At 32.1% G+C, this 20,200-nt stretch overlaps 1 protein-coding gene across 1 annotated transcript in view; it reads right to left on the bottom strand.

Moving 5' to 3' along the window:
• Positions 1-20,200, bottom strand: part of LOC148300856 (alkaline phosphatase, tissue-nonspecific isozyme-like) — a gene marked incomplete at its 3' end in the record, with an annotated part of 32,674 nt that overhangs the window by 2,058 nt on the left and 10,416 nt on the right. Inside the window, exons 4-6 of the mRNA XM_088274201.1 lie at positions 16,705-16,879; positions 12,701-12,879; positions 2,826-3,033 (exon numbers count right to left, since the gene is read on the bottom strand). Of these exons, the coding sequence (XP_088130327.1) occupies positions 2,826-3,033; positions 12,701-12,879; positions 16,705-16,879 (562 nt within the window). The remainder of the gene's footprint in view (positions 1-2,825; positions 3,034-12,700; positions 12,880-16,704; positions 16,880-20,200) is intronic.

A 20,200-nucleotide genomic window follows, 5' to 3' on the forward strand; every position in this document is an offset into this window, starting at 1 on the left:
TTGGAAACCTGTGCTGTAGAAGATTACATATCGCAAAAAATTATGCAATATGGATGTTCAATAATGGGCAGTAAAGTGAACGTTTCAAAAGTGCATAAAGTGATCACTTAAGCCAGCCAAATGTCAAATCTAGGCCCTGAGTTGCTCAAGCTTCCGTGTTTTATTTTGTTTCGGTATAGGATGCTGCAAAACATCATCGTAGTGTTACATTGACCGTTAATTACTTGAAGGCAAAATAATCAGTCTAGAGCTTCAGGTACTAGTCCAAGGTAAAAAATAATAATACAAATGAAAACAATAAAAAAAAACATTCACTTATTTTAATCACCTATGCAATTTGAACCTAGAATCTCCTAAAGGGTACCTAAAGCAGTAACTAGTACACTATGAAAGACATAAGATAGATATTACCATAAAGTGACAGCCAAATCAATTCATATATATATATATATATATATATATATATATATATATATATATATATATATATATATATATATATATATATATATATATGTGTGTATATATATATATTTTTTTTTAAAAATCTAGTTAAATATGTATATCTTTATTGATATCTCGATATCTATTTTTTTTAAACCTGTTTATATCATATACAAGTGATAGTTGACGTTGGGGAACCTGACATGATAGGCAGAGAAGAATAGGCAATTTTAAAAAAAGACAAAATAACGCTTAGCAAATTAGTGGATGTTTCGTCTTAAAAGCAAAAATTATTCGATCCTTCGACGAGCTTTGATTTTCTCTGCCAATTACGATGAGGTAACCAAATTATGAGGTCTGTTTGAAATTATTCACAATTTTCAAATATGTTAGTATTCTCTGCGCAACATTTTCCTTAAAATTTGTTTATTTCAGACGCGAGGATTGATACTTAATCCGATAATAATGCCTTCAACCCAATTTGGTTAAGTCAAGTAAATGCTTTTAGGCAACGCTCAGCTTTTCAACCAATTAAGCGAACCGAATGATTCACGGTATGGATCTTTAAATACAAAAAGCGAAATTTGCTACTGTTAATAATTAACTAACTAGCTAACTAACCATCACACCGTTTTCCCGCTGGGGTAGGTAGAGTGAATAGAACGGCACACCGATCAGTAATTTTTGAGGTTTATTAATGTAAATACCACTAGTTTCTTTCACAAATTGATTTAGCAGTCTTATTATGGTAAGATCTTTGCATTTTAATTAAAGTTTGTTTTAAATTAAATTATAAATAAAACACTTATTTTTTACCACTTGAGTATTTTATTTTATCCGCCTCCGTGGTGTAATGGTCAGCACGCTCGGCTATCGTTCTGGAGGTCCCGGGTTCGATTCCCAAGGGGGGTAAAAATAAATATAAGTAATTTTTTCACTCTAATATTTATTCAATATTACCATGGACTGGTACCTGAAGCGGAGGGCTGATCACCTTTCCTTCATGTGTAAACAATCATGATAACACTGCGTTTATAAGACACAGTGCCCTATGCACCATTGGGGTACGGATAAGGGTTTTATTATTATTATTATTTTATTTTAAGACGACTAGTTTCAGAAGCCATAGATGCTTCATAATTTAAATTTAAACTGTATATATATTTATTTAGTTTTTATTAAATTCGGTATACTACAAAGTGAATGCCGAACAATAAACAGTATTTAACACTATTTTTTGACATCTCATCAAAGATGAAGAAGAATACGGAAGTTACGGGGCTGACGACCATCATGGACTAGTTTAACTGATCACTTTACACACGTGTAACATTCACCTTTGATGAGATGTCAAAAAATAATATAAAAATAACTCCTGTAATTGGAGATAATCCAGATTTTGTGAAGTATTTGGACACACTCAAAATGTTGTAAGTATTTAACACCATTGAAACAACGCACGCATTTCACAATTTTCGTGAGTGTTACATAAAAAAAACGTATACACTATGAAGATCTTGTGAAACGTAGTACGTTTTTCTAGTGGACCATTAAATTGTCTTTGGTTTTTTGAGATTTACGTAAACTCGATAACCTCTCGAGTCAAGAACGATAAGAATAAGGAAAAACCACGTAGAGTTTGTAACTTATTTGTACCTGTGAAATAAGTCTCCTGGAAGAATATTTCAAAGCAACAAACTAAGCACTTTAATGTACAAAAATACATTTTTTTTAAAACCCAGTTTTTTTACCACTTGAGTATTTTGTAACAATGATTAAAGAAAACACTTGTTTTTTACCACATGAGTTTTATTATAGACTATATGTTTCAGAAGTTAAACTTCCATCATTCAGGTCTGTATAATAACTATTATACAGACCTGAATGATGGAAGATTAACTTCTGAAACATGTAGTCTATAATAAAACTCAAGTGGTAAAAAACAAGTGTTTTCTTTAATCATTGTAACATGTCTTACCACAAAGTTAATGCCAAAATAATAAACAATGAGTATTTTGTTTTGTAACGACTAGTTTTGGAAGCTTCCGACAGCTTTTCCAACAACAGACGCTATCATCTTTAGGTTTAAATATAAAAACATAATTTAAGGTAAATAAATACACTGTTAATATTTATTTGAACCCGTAAATGGAGGCATTTGTAGCTTTCAAAACTTGTGATAACAATTTAATACAAAAGTGATATATTATTTTATCATGTCTTACAACAAAGCTAATAACATTATTCTAAATAACATGATTTGAGAGTATAACGAGATGTTTCTCACTTTTTTTCAGTAGGAATATAGAAAATAGGGAGTAGATTTTTGTCGCTGTCGAATGACGAATTGATTTCTATTGATTACAAATTTAAAATCTTACCTAGAAGATAGTCCACATTGGCCGTGTCTATTTCGTTGAACTTTGCCTTATTCCACACGTACTCAGCGCGGAGTTTCCGCCTCTTCTTGTCTCGCAGCCAGTCGTCCACCAAATTCCTTCCGTCGAGCCTCCTACCCTCGGACGAAGGCTGCTCGGGGTCGCGCGTCACGGTGGGAAGCCAGTGACGACGCCCTCCCCCTAGTAGAACCTGGAGATTGGAAAAATCACAAATTAATCATCGATTATCCGCCTCCGTAGTGTAATGGTTCGCACGCTCGGCTACCGTTCTGAGGTCCCAGGTTCGATTCCCAAGAGGGGTAAAATTAATAAAAGTATTTTTTTACTGTAATATTTATTCAATATTACCACGGACTGCTACCTGAAGCGGAGGGCTGATCACCTTTCCTTCATGTGTAAAACGATCAAGATAACACTGCATTTGTATGATGCAGTGCCCTATGCACCATTGGAGTACAGATAAGGGCTTTAAAAAAATCTTACTTTTACTTCTTATAATATCAATTGTACATATTCTTGCCAGTGCCCTTTACTATGACCTAAATATAATGTATACCCACACATACAGGCCATGCCTTTGTAGGATCTTTTTTTGTATTATATATTTATATTATATTTTTTTATACTTGTATAAAAAATATTTAGATGAAATATTATGTTGCAAAATGCAAATATTATATTTCTAAAATCCAAACAGCATAATTATATTACGTTGTAAAATGCAAAAGGATTAAAAAAAATAAAAATCAGACACGTTTAAAAGGAATTTTAAATGTGAACAATATACAGTGAAACCCCAAATCGACAGTTATAAGTGTGATGATGAGACACCTCATGATGTCCCTCACCTTTTGATGATTTTCTCCTTTTTCTTCCAGTTTTCAAAGACAACAGCTGAAGGCGCGTTGCAGGAGCCTGGGTGAGGACCTATCTGATATGCGATCATAAGGAACTGTCACGAGGGTAGTATTATACTTGATAAAAATAGTGAAGGACATTGGTAACGTAAACCAAGGTAGCACACAAAATGTCGAACCTTCTTCTAGTGGAACGGAAGGTCGGCTGACGACAGTCAACAGTCCGGCTTCTTCTCAGGAGTTTTACGTGGTTTTCTCCCAGCAATAAGCAAATGCTAAGAATTCCTGATTGGCCCGCTCTAGATTATCCCTCCTCTTCCCAACACAGAAAAAAGTAAAGGATTTTGTTTTAAGTTATTAGAAACAGTTATCCACTTAATGATATAAAAACCTTGTACATATAAAGCAAAGTAAATAAAATATTTTTTTTATGTCTCGAAGAAGAATATGGAAGTCTGGGCATTTACGGGGCTGACGACCGTCATAGGCTGGTTTAATTGGAGATAATTCAGATTTTGTGACCGAGGATTTGGACACACTCAAAATGTTGTTAGTAAATAATAAATGCCATTCCCATCTAAAAAATAGGTACATTTTTCGAATTTCAGTTATATTGAAAGTAGAGAAGGATAATTCTTAAAAAATTGTTGATGACTGAAAATGCTTTGTATTATATAATAATACTTTCCGAGTATTTAAAAAAATAGTTATTTGTGGATACTTCATGGCAAATTTAATTCAATATATAAAATAAATATAACACAAAATTTGTTTTTAACCACTTTTATTTTTTTATAGATGACATTAACTGGACGATTGGGCATACAAAACGAGGGCGGATGGAGGCGTTTGAGATGTGGTGTTACAGGTGCATTTTGATAATTCATTGGTCGGAACGTGGAGGGAACAACGAGATATAAAGCAGGGCTGGGAAGTCTAGATGCTTAGTAAATAAAGTGAGCCAAACGGATAGGCCATAATATAAGACACACAGGCTTGCTTCTTACGATTGCGGAAGGCATGTGAGAAGGCAGTAACTACAGAGGACGACCCTGTTTGACCTATTTGGATGAATTTATCTCTAACATGCGTTGCAGAATCGGAGACTAGCGGAGGATAGAGATGGGTGGAGACTGACCATAAAATAAGCAAACCAATCGTCACACAGATTGTTACCTACAACCACCTTGTCATATTCAGAGATGGATACGAAATAATCCCAAAAAAGTTAAATATTTATAGTTTGGTGTTAAAAATTAATTTTAAAGCCATTCAAATTGTATTCATTTTACCCTAATTCAGGGGTTCCCAAAGTGTGCGCCGCGGCGCCCTGGTGCGACGTAGAAAGTCAAGAGGGGCGCCGTGAGTCGATCATCTATCATTATCCGAAACCACAAATATTCTCGGGTACCTATAAAGCAACAATTTCAATTTCAATAGCTAGCATCTTTCTACCCAACTACTATTATTGTAAGTACCTATTTTTTTCGACTATAATATATATACATATGTATAAAGTCACATTATCTATTCCAAATAGCTTTCTAAAGTAAGGCGCCGTGACAAAATACTAAACTTGAAAGTGCGTCGTGGGCTGAAAAAGATTGGGAACCCCTGCCCTAATTGATTTTTAACTATTATACATAACTTCTTTTAACTTTCATTGAAATCCACATTACCCACTAAAATACCCTAGACCTAATAATATCAATTATTGTTAGTATATGAGGACATTCTGTAAATATTTTTAGTCAGGGTTTGATAATGTAAGACGAAACGCGTCACATAACATCATATATATTTAAATTAAAGTAGAATTCAATCCAGAACCATGTTTAGTTTTGGATATATTACCCAACAAATCAAAATGAAATTCTACCAAATGTCTGCAGTTACAATAAATACATAAGTTAAAGATGTGTTAACTTCGAAAAAAATACTTTTACAAAATAAAATTTCTTTCGCTCATGAACACGTATCCTGAATACTGTCCAATCCATTATCCGCTGATCTTTATACGAATAAACCACTTTCTTAAAAGTAATGTTAAACCCTTATCAATCTTTAAAAATCGTCTTGGGGTCGTCGGAAGGTAACATACATTAGTACCCTGAAAATAAGAAATAAAACCTTTTTTGTACCTAAATCAAGGATGAAGGTACTAAAATTTTATATATATATATATATATATATATATATATATATATATATATATATATATATATATATATATATATATATATATATATATATATATATATATATATATATATATATATATATATATATATATATATATATATATATATATATATATATATATATATATACACACAAACATTTTTATTAATTTCATTCATTTTTTATTTTATTTTATTAATGTATTTTTATTTATTTTTAAAATTTGTTTTATTTTTGTTAATAAACGTCTCACTAGGCAGAACCCATGACGCGTTACTTTACATTATAATGTAAAGAAAAAAATAATTTTATTTGTAAATATTACAATATAAAATAAAAATTAATATATATATTTTTTTAAAAGTAATGTTAGTGCATTGAGAAATTTGCAAGTAAGTATACAACAATAAGAGGTACTGTGGTTCACCTTTATTTAATTGGGGTAGCCAACTTAAGGCAGCTCTTGTGAGATAGATTTGGCAGTAAATTTGTGGTAAAATCTATCCAATTTTAATTTTAATTTTCTTTGTTAATACCAAGATGCGATCCCTCAGACGAATGTGTGGCAAAACGATGTTTGATAGATGTTCGAATGATGAAATAAGGAAAGAATGTAAGGCTGAGATAAACATTATCGATAAAATTAAGAAAGGTGTGTTGAGATGGTTTGGACATGTGGAGCGTATGAGTGAAGAAAGAACGGTTAAACAAATTTATGGGGCGAATGTAGTTGGAAAAAGAAGCAGAGGACGACCGAGGAAAACTTGGCACAATCAGGTATGTCAAATACTTGAAAGAGGCCAGGTCAGGAGTCGTAATAATCGTCGGGTATGTATGAGGAGATGCATGAGTGTAGAAGAGGCAAAGAATGTTTGCAAAGACAGAGTGGTGTGGCGTTCGATTCTCTCTGCCTACCCCTATTGTCTATGATGTCATTGTTATAAAAATAAAATAAAATAAAATAAAACAGATCCTACCCCATCTTCGACCTTCAACGTTCCAAGGACAGAACTCATATATTTAGACTTACATGGATTCACAAACGGTGTTTGAAAATTATGCGGAATGCATCTAAACACGTGTCACAATAGATTCGAAGAAATAGTGGTATTTACCAAATAAAACTAGAGTTTAAAATATTTAATACTACCCTCAACTGGCACCTGTGGGGTAGGGCTGATTACTTAAATGTATGTATATAACTATCAAAATTATATAGAAATTCCAAGAATTTGAGTTGTGTGGTTGTCAATCATGGGTAGAATTCGTAAATGTTATACGTGTGTAAGGTGATCACTTAAACCAGCGTATGCCTAGACATCCATATACTTCTTATTCTATGTTGAGATCTCAAAAAAATATATTGAAGTTTATATAAAAGTGAGAAATTAATTTTTATTTTGGCCTCCTCGGTATTCAAACCCGAAACCTCTGGCATGACAGCAAAACGTGCTGACTATTACAGTACGGAAAAGGACAAACGTTTTGTTTTTACCCCTTTATAATTATTAATGCCAATTTTCTTTTCTAAAATACCCCACTAGAGCTTCATTTAATCTTTTATTCACCCCTGTATAAATACCACACACTCATTGTGTTAAAATCTATATAAAATAGGAAAAGATAAAATCTCAGGATGTGCGTTATGGTATTCCTTTACATCAAGGGTGGGCAACCCACGGCCCGCGGGCCGCATGCGGCCCTCGGCGCGCTTGCGTGCGGTCATGTATGAAGATTTAATTTTTTTTTAATGTACTAATGATTAAATCAAATACAGATTTTTTGGTCTACTATATTGTATGTTATTGTTAAAAAACACTTGTTTCGCCTAGTTACGGCATTTTCAAACGAATGTGAAGATTAAATGGACTGACGGTACTTAAATAGCTAAACAATTCACATTTGTTTGAAATGCCATTACTAGGCGAAGCAATTGTCAGAATATTTATTTTTATGTGTTTTTTAACAATAAAATACAACTTAGTAAACTCAAAAAATCTATGCTTGATTTAACAATTACCTAATAGATAAATTAAAATGAAGTTTTACAAATCAAACGGCAAATCAATAAATAAGATTTTTTAAATATCGAGTCCTTCAGATATATTTTAAGTCATTAAAACCAATCAAGTTTCTGTAATTACAAAAAATGCATATATTCTGGTAATTTATATTTTCCGTGCATAACTTGTGGCTCGAAGCGTTGGAGAACTCTCAATCTAAAATGATTTAGACATATTAACTAAGTGAAAAGAAACTCAAATCTCGCACTGAGTGGCCATTGAAAAATTGGTTTTATTTAAAATAAAATTGGTAATATTGTTGATTTAACTAACTAACTAACTAACCATCACGCCGCTTCCCCGAAGGGGTAGGCAGAGAGAATCAAACGCCACACCACCCTGTCTTTGCAAACATTCTTTGCCTCTTCTACATTCATGCATCTCCTCATACATACCCGACGATTATTACGACTCCTGACCCGGCCGCTTTCAAGTATTTGACATACCTGATTGTGCCAATTTTCCTCGGTCGTCCTCTGCTTCTTTTACAACTACATTCGCCTCATAAATTTGTTTAACCGTTCTTTCTTCACTCATACGCTCCACATGTCCAAACCATCTCAACACACCTCTCTTAATTTTATCGATAATGCTTATCTCAGCCTTACATTCTTTCCTTATTTCATCATTCGAACATCTATCAAACATCGTTTTGCCACACATTCGTCTGAGGGATCGCATTTCGACTGCATTCAGTCTGCTTTCATCCTTCTTTCGCCAACTCCATGCTTCGCTTCCATACATAAGGGTTGGAACCAGAACTCCATTGTGTACTGCCAGTTTAGCTTCCGCTGATAGATTTTTATTTGCTAAAACTGATTTAAGTGCACCATTCACTTTGTTCCCAGCATTCACTGTTGCTGATTTGTGTATTCTAATTAGTGATTTCGACTGTCAAAATTAATAAAAATGTTATTACTATACAGATACATGTTTTGTTGGTTCAATGTATGTTTTCTACTCATATAAGGTTGTAGTAATGTTTTTCTACCATAACTCTGATTGTACTTTCTGATTACCTCTGCATTCAAATTATTTATAATACTTACAAAAAGATCAATAGGTATGATATTCATTGGGATATTTTTCTTAAAATTACCAATATCTGTATGTGGCCCTCAGGAAAATTTTAGGTCATTAATGCGGCCCGAGGTGCAATTTGGGTTGGCCAGGCCTGCTTTACATAATGTCGCTAAACCTACCCCCTTCAACCCTTACCTATACATATGTACATATACGCGCATGCATATATGTATGTGGGAAAAGTGCCAAATTAATTAAACACCCTGAACCTTTGTGTGCCAAGGATTTTATCGCATTTACATATTAAATTATTACATTCAAAAAATAAAAATGTAAACAGTACACTCAATGTGGTTAAAATTTGAATGCTTTTTTATTCGTTCTGCAATTTACTTTTATTGTGAACGTTATAATAAAAATTCTGACGTATATGATAAAGGTTCTGGTGGATTTAACGAATTTAACAGCGAAAACGTGTTTTCAAATAAACAAATTATATATTTATTTCCCAATATTCGTAAATCCTTATAAAATAATTCATATTCACAGTATTTCGAGTGTGTCAAATAAACCTAGTTTTTTGACATCTGAACATAGATGAAGAAGAATGTGGATTTATATTTATAGGCTGGTTAAGGTATCACTTTAACCAGCCTTTAAATACAATATTCACAATTCTTCCCATGATTGACAACCACACGACTGAAATTTTTGGAACTCCTTGATGAATGAATCTCATGACACAGTACGTATGATTTCACAACGGCCATCTATGTGTAATTGAGAAAGGTTTTATATACCAGAAAACTCTTTATTTGTATGGAAGATCCAAACGCCGAATTAATTTTAAACACTGGGAAACGTCTGAAAACATGATAAAAATATATGTAGCTTTTAATTTGACCAGTTATACTTTTTAGGTTAACACTCCGGATATCTTCTTTAGCCTTTTCGCGAAACTTGAAAATGATGGAGTATTTAACCAATTTTTATCTTGAAGTATTTTTTGTGCATCTAGAATGACCCAAATTATAAAAAAACAGCGTTTTTTTGTATCAGTGAAAAATTTTTCTCAATTTGAAGCGAATCTGGAACTGAAAAAAAATGTCCATTCATGGCACAGCAGGTTGGATATAGTCCATAATATAAGCAGCTTACAAGATTCTTAAGGTCTTTGACTAGAAATCTAATGTTTTTTCATATTCACATGTTTTTTCATAAACATATAAATGTATATTTATAACAAAAGCATTGAATGGATTTAACCATCAACAAAAATACTACCTTTGGCCACCATTGCAGAATCCTATTTTAAGAGTAAATATGTGTATTTAAAAAAAACTACTTCTTTTTCTTGTAGAAGTTAGAAAAAGGATATATTATTACACAGTTCAATTTTTAAAAATATACTAAGAGTAAAGTGTTTTTATTTAACTCATATTTATTCAATTTTACTTATCTTTTGATAAAGTTTATTTTATTCATGATATTCAATACGCATTTGCTGAGAAAATTGAAAAATAATCCTCTTTTTTTCATTACCTCTAACAAAAATAAATAAAGCTTACATTCAACCGACGTCTTATTCAACGATTTATAGAAAAAAAAACAGCCTTTTAAATTTTCTGAAGAATTTTAAAATGAAAATATTTTCGTTCAGACTTGAGATTTAAACAGAAATAAGGGATATATACATCGGAGTATAAAGAAAAGTTGAGATGTAAATTTAAAAAGGCTAGATTTAACTAACTAACTAACTAACCATCACGCCACTTCCCCGCAGGGGTAGGCAGAGAGAATAGAGCGCCACACCACTCTGTCCTTGCAAACATTCTTCGCCTCTTCCACGTTCATGCATCTCCTCATACTTACCTGCCGATTGTTACGACTCCTAACCTGACCACTTTCAAGTATTTGGCATACCTGATCGTGCCATGTTTTTCTCGGTCTTCCTCTGCTTCTTTTCCCAATAACATTCGCCTCAAAAATTTGTTTTACCGTTCTTCCCTCACTCATTCGTTCTACATGTCCAAACCATCTCAACACACCTTTTTACAAATTTTATCGCTATTGCTTATCTCAGTCTTACATTCTTTCCTAATTTTGCCATTTGAACATCTACATGTCATACATCGATTTGCCGTACTGAAAGATCGCATTTCAACTGCATTTAGTTTACTTTCATCCTTCTTTTACCAAATCTTTGCTTCCAAACTTTCATACATTACTTATTCATATAAAAATATTAATATAGAAGTGATTGTCCTCACGAATTGACGGTATCACTCGAAACCGGTTAGTAAAAAATCTCTAGAGTAGTCATGTACTAACATTTTTGTAAAAAAAAAAGAAAAAACGATTAACCTCAAAGTAAATGCTTAACTACTTAAAAAATGAATAATAATTTATGCATTAATTTTTAAATCCAATACAGATTTTTCGAGTCTACTAAGTTGTATTTTATTAACAATAACACATAAAAAATAATATTGTGACAATTGTTTCGCCTAGTTATGGCATTTTCAAACGAATATCTTAACTTTGAGACTGTCATAACGTCAGACGTTCGTTTGAAAATGCCATAACTACTCGAAAAAATTGTCACAATATTAATTTTTATCAGTTTTTGCTAATAAAATACGACTTAGTAGATTCAAAAAATCTGTGTTTCATTTAAAAATTAATACACAAATTAAAATGAAGTTCTACAAATTAATCGCCAAATCAATAATTAAATAAATAATATGTTGAATTAAATTGTTCAAAAAAAAATTTGTATCGTACAGTATTCTCGGATAAATGTTTTTAGGGATTGTTCCCAATTTCTCCTACCCACTTTGCTTACCCAAAATGTCGGTATTAAGGGAAATCACATAAATCAATTTAATTCCAAGTATTTATCGGGATCGGTCTCTAATTCCCGTCCATAAGATTGTAGTTGACCAATGGATTCAGAATGAAGGGTTTTTAGTTTTGTTTGAATTGGGTTATTCGGGTGATAGGGTTTATTGTGCGAGATTTGAGGGTAGCGGTCGATGGATGGTAAGAGTGTGTGGTCGAGGGTGAAAAGTAGAAACACGTGTTAAACTAGGGATAATGTAACAGTTGTTGCGGTCGGTAGAAATAGTGTTAGGTATAAAATTATCCTTTCGAATTTGTAGATAAATAATTACACAAGTTTCGGAAACTGAGGTTCGAAAACACTTTCTTACTTAATTTTAACATAACATAGATCATCGAGAGTACATTTTGTAAATAAAATACCCTTTCAACTTAGTAGATAAATAATTACACAAGTTTTGGAAAACTGAGATTCGAAAACACTTTCTTACTTATGTTTTTGGTTATTTTTTCTATGGAATGGAATGCATTTATAACATAGATCTGGGTGCGTTCAAATTGTACACAAATATCTGTTTGAACATGTAGATAAATAATGACGCAAGTTTCAGAAAACTACGATTCGAAAACACTTTTTTACTTACATTTCTTGATTTTTTTTCCTAAGGAATACAATTAAATATTACGTATTTTCACACAAAGGACTGATCACATTTCCTTCATGTGATAATGATCAAGATAAAACTGCGTTTTTTGGGGTGCATTGGGGTGCGGATAAGGGTTTGAGATGAAGAAGACATTTGTCAAGATCTTAATTGATATATTTGATATTTTGAATTTTGCGTAGTCAAACGTAATTGCGCCTCGAAGGACAATACTAAAGGACACTTACGTTGATGTTCTTTCCAGGATGGTTGTCCACAAGTTGCTGCGCTATATCCTTGCAGGACTTCCGGGTGCTGGCAGGAACCTTGCTGTCGTCCTCCCAGTACCGCGACGGGGAGTGCGAGAACAGGGCGGCGGGGGTCGCGTGAGTCACCCTTGTAGTGGTCACTATCCCAGTCCACTTTCCTGAAATCAATGAAATATTTGTTGGGTAATTTTGTCCGCCTCCGTAGTGTAATGGTCAGCACGCTCGGCTACCGTTCTGGAGGTCCCGGGTTCGATTCCCAGGGGGGGTCAAATAAATATAAGTGATTTTTTCACTGTAATATTTATTCAATATTACCCTGGACTGGTACCTGAAGCGAAGGGCTGATCGATCACCTTTCCTTCATATGTAAAACGATCAAGATAACACTGCGTTTATATGAAGCAGTGCCCTATGCACCATTGGGGTGCGGATAAGGGTTTTATATATTATAATATATTCAAAATAAAACAAGGTTTTTGTTTGCTGACAGAGTCAGTGTTTCATAATGTCCTAAGAAGATGAAACGCGTCACGTATTGAGATATACATAAATAAATTTAGAATTCAATCCAACAAAAACCTTGTTTTATTTTGGATATATTACCCAACAATTCAATATGGAATTCTACCAACTATCTGCAGTTACAATAAATCAATGAAATATTACTGAAAGGGTTACAGCCTATTTCGTACTGAAAACTTAAAACTTTGTGTTGATATCTAAAATTTAATATGGAAATGTAAATAATTCAGGGATTACGACCTTTTTGGGTTTTGAGTGGTCACTTTATATACATGTAACACTCACCATTCTACCCATGATTGAAAACTACATTACTTAAATTTCGGTGGAAAAATCCTAGATTTGTGAACAAAAACATAAGGACACTTAAAATATTGTGAATTTTTTATGATACCACAAGGAGTGTTTATTTATTAATGGTATGGCGTTGTATTCTCTCAGCCTACTCCTGCGAGGAAGTGACGTGGTGGTATTTTTTTAGTTTTTTTATTATATTTATTAAGTCCTTAAGAAAATTTTCTTTGCCTTTGGTGTACAAAGATTTATAGCATATTCAGTTTTTATGTATTAAAAATGACAGTGAAAGTGTTTTATTTATAGTAAAATAATATTTTTTAAACTTATTTTTCAAAAAATTACATTTAGAATTTTTACGGAGTGTGTGGAAGTTTTTGGTGAGAGTATTTTAATGTTTTTTAACTAAAATAAACCCTGATGATGACAAGGTTCTTGTCGAAACCAGAAGGTTAAACTGTATAAATAAAAAAAGTGGTGAAAACAAAGTTAATTAATTATATAAAGTTTGTAAAATGTGCCACAAAGTGTCTGCGGAAAACATTCAAGAAATAAAATAATATGGTTGACCCTCAAAAATAATACAAAAGATACATTGCTTTCAATATGTTACATCAATTAAGATTTTTCACATAAATAATTTATTTGTCTTAGCTGTGTCATATTTACTAAATAAGATACAAATAAATCTAATTGATCTTCATACCCTATTGCCTCATCAATTTCTGTCAACTACATACCTTCTTTCACACATCCTGTTTCCAATTTACTCGAGAGGTTATCATACAACATTAAAATGTGTTTTTCTCTTTAAAAAATGAAGAAAAAGAAATATAGGAAAAGAAGAATAGCACTTATGACCACGACATTCTGTACTTTAATAAGAGTTAAGGAACAAAAGCATTTTAAGAAAAAATAAAATGAAAAAATAAAACGGAAATCAACGAAACGCTCTCATTTTTTAGGATCTAGGACATGACTTTCATTCCCATCCCTTCTATTCACCATCTCTGGCCTGCCCTTGCTGTCTTGATTAAAACATATTTGAAAGGGCAGCAATTTGATGATTTACAGATCATTATATCATGCTTCGACAAGGGTCGCTGACAGAATCTAAGTTGGAGAGCCTAAAAAGGTTTTCAATAAAAGAAAAAATGGACAAATTCATAACTTATCGCTAAAAATGTTTCGATGGGAAATATACCATTTTTATAATTTGAACAAATAAGTTACAATACGAGACCAGTTATTTTAAATATAAAACGCAACATCAGCAAAAGTTTGTCGAAAAAACAGAATTAAATTCATTACGTTTAAAGAAATTCAAATTTGAATTAAATGGCTTTGTATAGCAAAAAAAAGTTACATATCCCTGATAAGATGAGAAATACGACAATACTTTAAGTGTGTCGTATTTCACAAAGGAAATATTTATGTATTGATGCTACGTATCAGTATATTGATACTATGTATCAATGTATGAATAGCTACGTATCTGTTGCATTTGTTGTCTGTTTTATGCGTTTACTGTTTTTTTTACTTTTACTTAGCACTTTTTTTAAAAACTTTATTGCTCTTCTCAACTTGTACGTACATTTTATAACTGTTATTGTTTTTTTTTTATTACTACTTTTACTTTAGCTATAAATTAAGTCTGCCTATTAATCTTCTTAACTTATGCTTTATTTTATTCTTGCTGTTTACTTTTAACTCATTTAACATTTGTGAAATTTTGTGATTGGAATGTTACAATCACCTGTTTTATTTGTTTTTCACTATTGTCAATGTATTTATGTTAATGTTCTGTTAAATATCCAAATAATTTAATTAAAATAAAATCAAATCAAATATCCCTGCGGGAAGCGGCGGGATGGTTAGTTAGTGGTACTGTAATTCAAATGACAAGGGTAAACATTCTCTTAAGTCTTCAAGCTTGAAGATTGAGGATTTTTTGCTGTTGTAGATATAACTGACCCAAGAATATTGCTTATGGGATTCAACCTATGGTGTTCACAGCGAGTTTGTTTTTGTCACAAACCTATACATAGAGGCATTAGATTGATGTGAGTTAGGGAATAGTTTGTTATTGCTAAAATTCTCTTTGATGCTAGCTATCACCAACAAAAGGCTAACTCAAATTTAACTTTCGCTACGGTGTGTTTATCGAAAAACCATAACCGCTTGTTTGAAAATTGGTTTTATGAACTTAAATTGTTTTCCAGTAATGTGGCATCTTTTGATACTTGTATTGAAAACGTAACAGTTTTCTTTACTTCTCCGTGATGTCGAGATATGATTTGTCATCAAAGATAATGCAGTGACAATTGAAGCAATTAAAGTGTGGTGCTTTAGAAAATTCTTTGAAATATCAATGGTTTAGAGACTTTGGTAAATGTGATTTTGATAGTTACATATTTTTTTTAAAGAAAGAGAAATATCTGTATTTTTTTTCATACTAGTTCTGTGAGCCTAAGCAGCTCATTTTTAGAAATAGGTATCAAATTGTGGTAGAGTGAATTCCGCGGGACCACAATCCTACAGAATAATTGATTATTTTTAAATGGGTGGTAAAAACGTATAGCTCCAATATTTGTTTGGACATGGAAGCTGTGTTTGTCGAATCAGCCTATGATGATATGAATACCCTGGTTTCTTTATTCTTCCTCATCTACAATGATTAAATAAAACACTTGTTTTTGTACCACTTGAGTTTTATTTAAGACTACTAGTTTCAGAAGCTAAACTCTCATCACTCAGGTCTGAATAAAAACTAAAACATAAAATATGAAGTTGTTCTATAAATAAGGAAAGGGGAAAGTTAGGGGGAGGGGGTTAGTCAAGGGGCGGAGTTTGAATACAAAGGAAAAATGGAAAGCAAAGGTGAAGAATTTTGAAACAATATATTATTTAATAGATTATTCTTAGAATTCAGGTTTTTTTGGATTTCAAAATTTTCTAAGTAATTCATAATTCGGCCTTTATGTGGAACAGGGTGTAGTTACTGAAATGGAATTAATGTGAAACAGGGTATAAAAACAAGTGTTTTATTTAATCATTGTAACATATCTTACCACAAAGTTAATGCCGAAACAATTAATAAAACTTCCTCATCTATGTTATGATTTCGATATGATTTTTGTTAACAATAGTTTATAATATGAACTTACCCGCTTGCTGGGCCCACTCCAGAATGGAGGACACCCTGGAACCAAATGATGAGGAGCAGTTCTCGAAGGTGGCTTTCCCATCCAACCCAACGGTCTCATAGTTCGCCTTCACACCACACAGTAGAGCAGTGGCACACGCAGATGATTCTCCCGTCTGAGCGTTCAGGTTATAAGTCTGAGAATAAGAAAAAAAACAAAATTAGCCTTCTCTTCACTCATTCGTCCTATGTACCCAAACCATATCAACACACCTTTTTTTAATTAAATCGATAATACTATTTAGATACTATTTTAAGAACAAAGGCTGTTTTGATCAACAATCTGATTGAATTTTACCCTTTTTTTCTTTAAAAAGATTTAACTCAACCAGTTTGTGGAATAAAAAAGCTTTTGTTTTTAAAATAATACACAAATATAGTTTATAGCTAAAGATAATATATACGGTTGTTTCAAAACGGTTTCACTGTCGGTTTCTTTAATTAACAAAATTGTAATGTTTCCAACAGCAATTTCATTTAATGAGGTATACAAAACCATTGCTTTCGATTAATTTATTTATATTAACGACTTCAGTTCCTGCAGATAGTCGAAAACCACAAACGATATTAAATTTTTAATTTATTTTACTATTTCATGACTTAGTAAAAGTATATTGAAATTTATAAACAGTTCTTCGTTTTGTTTTAATGTTTTTATTTATTTCTTTAGTTAGCTTATATTACATTCAATAAAAAATATTTTTTACACACAATTTACATCATATACTTATGTATATACTTACATCTTCTTATAGTAAACAAAGCATTTATTTTAAAATTCTCTCAGACTCTTCATCCTTCATACATTCAGGCATCTCATCATACATTTACAAACCCTTATACATTTAACACTTTTTTAATCGTTTTTTTTTTTCAAAAATAGCAGTCTTATTTTATCAATTTTTCTAGTACTATGTTAATGAAAATTAATGTTAAAAGTAAAGTTAATGAAAATGACAAATTCATTTGTCTTTCTCTCTTTTAAAATTTTATGAATGTATAAATGATGGAATGATTATTCCGAAACTGGTTGTCACAAATTAGTGTTTATTGAAGTGGTATAACACAAAGTGAACGATGAAAGATAAGGAGAGTGTTAGATCAGATTTTTACTACTTTCGTCTTTTATCACTCTCCTTTCTAAACCTTTCGAAACATTTATCAATCTTTCCATCCCTAGAACACATCGAAATCATCTAACAGTTCCAAAATTTTCCCATTTACTTTAATACTTTTTTACATACCTATACCTAATTTCATCTGTTTGAAAACATGATACAATATATTAAATAAGGCAAACCGTTTTGAATATGTAATTATTTATTCACATAAACGCCCAGAGGGCTTTTACAATTAAAAATTCTAATAACAAACAATATAGAGTTGTAATAAGTATAAGTTACAAAAAATACAGTTTTTATAAGTAAAAGTTACAAAAAAATAAAGAGTTATTATAATTATAAATATCAAAAAAATATGGAGTTGCTATAAGTTATAAAAAATATAGAGTTGTTATATCTAAGGAGCATTTTTACTATAAATGAAAGAAAATGATGTTTTCATTTATAATGTCCTGTTTTCAATATAAGGAAAAATGAAGCGGTTTTTCATTGAAAAACCCCAAGAAAGGTTTCACGGAAAGCGTGGGGCTTTCCCCATCCCTCGTTTGGTCACCCTCTAAGCTTGTTAGCTTCTCCCGTAAAAGCGGGTGCGTATGTATTAGTAGATACGATTGAAACGACGACGACTGCTACGTCACGGATTTCTAAGTGCCCGTTTTTTGTGGAGTTGAAATATCGTCATTTCTTCTTCTTCTTCTTCTAACCCTTATCCGCACCCCAATGGTGCATAGGGCACTGCAACGTATAGAAGCAGTGTTATCTTGATCGTTTAATACACGAAGGAAAGGTGATCAGCGTTCCGATTCAAGTACCAGTCCAGGGTCATATTAAATAAATATTATACTGAAAAATCATAAATCATCATTTAGAAAACCCTTATAATGTCGTCAGTTTTAACAAAAAAAAAACAACATAATCAAAACTATTTTTAAACATACGGCCCACTTCCGCAGTTTAATGGTCAGCACGCTCAGCTACTTTTCTGGACGTCCCGGATTCGATTCCCAGGGAGGGTCAAATTAATAAAAGTGACTTTTTCACTGTTATTTTTATTCAATACTACCCTGGACTGGTACCTGAATCGGAGGGCTGATCACCTTTCCTTCATGTGTTACAACGATCAAGATAACACTGCGTTTATATGATGCAGTGCCCTATGCACCATTGGAGTGCGGATAAGGGTTGAAGAAGAAGATGATTTGTCAAGCAATAAAAAAAAGGTAAGTCCCTATTATCTCAAGACTACAAAATGAAAAATTTTGGACGAAGAAATATTTATTTATATTTGTTTTATATATATATATATATATGTATTACTCTCAAATACTGCAATATCACAAGCGATACAATATTAATTTTTCGTGACAGGCACCGTGGCGTAGTTGGGTGGACGCTTGACTGCGAAACTGGCGTCGCGGGTTCAATTCCCGCCAATTGCAAAATTAATTCATGAAAGATTTATTTTCAATTGGTCTGCGTTTTTTGGTGTATTTTTCACATTTACCTTCCCTATCCTTACTTTCCTACCTGCAGACAAGCATCTTAAATAGACGCTTTGCGTGTTTTTTTTAATGCTTATAAAAATAAATATTCTTTTATTAAGTCTAGTTACTCGGAAACAAAATAAAGTATCCGTGTATTTCTCAAACTCATCCCATCTTCCATTTAAACTTCATTTCTACAACATGCACATGTCCCTTCTAACTTAATAGATATCCAAAACTTATGCTTAAAAGTTCAGTCTACATATACGACAAACGAAAATGTCTACAATTTTGTGAAATGCAAGCAAATATGTACAGCAAGTTTATTTCTACGTATGTACATATCTCCATCAGAGGTCTCTGCTATCTCAGTTAAAACTCACAAGTTTCAATTATGTCACTCGTGAAATTGAGTCTAGAAAAATACTTTCATTTTAGCATTTGCGATGTACATATCCTAAATTTGTGTTATCTAATTGTCACCCATATAAAAAAGGTTGAAAAAATGTTATAAACCACTTTTTAAACTACGAAAATTTTTAGTAATTTTTGTATATAACCATTTTTGAGTTTTGAGAAAATATTGCTTAAATTTTGGTGAATTGTAATATACATACTATATTAATATCTCGATACTATTATAAAAATAGTTACGGTTGAACTATTTAGTATTCTAGTTTTTTTTTATTTTTGACTATTTTTTCTTCACTCATTCGATTCACATGCCCAAACCATCGTAACACCCCTTTTATACTTCACTTTCATATTAAGTATGGTTGGTTTAGTACCAGAACTCCGTTATACACTGCCAGTTTAGCTTTCGCTCTTGCGCTTTTATTTACTTTGACTGAAT

Source organism: Brachycentrus maculatus, unplaced genomic scaffold (genome assembly GCF_059751285.1).
Source record: "Brachycentrus maculatus isolate JH-2025_06_01 unplaced genomic scaffold, ASM5975128v1 h1tg000647l, whole genome shotgun sequence".
Lineage (NCBI taxonomy): Eukaryota > Metazoa > Arthropoda > Insecta > Trichoptera > Brachycentridae > Brachycentrus > Brachycentrus maculatus.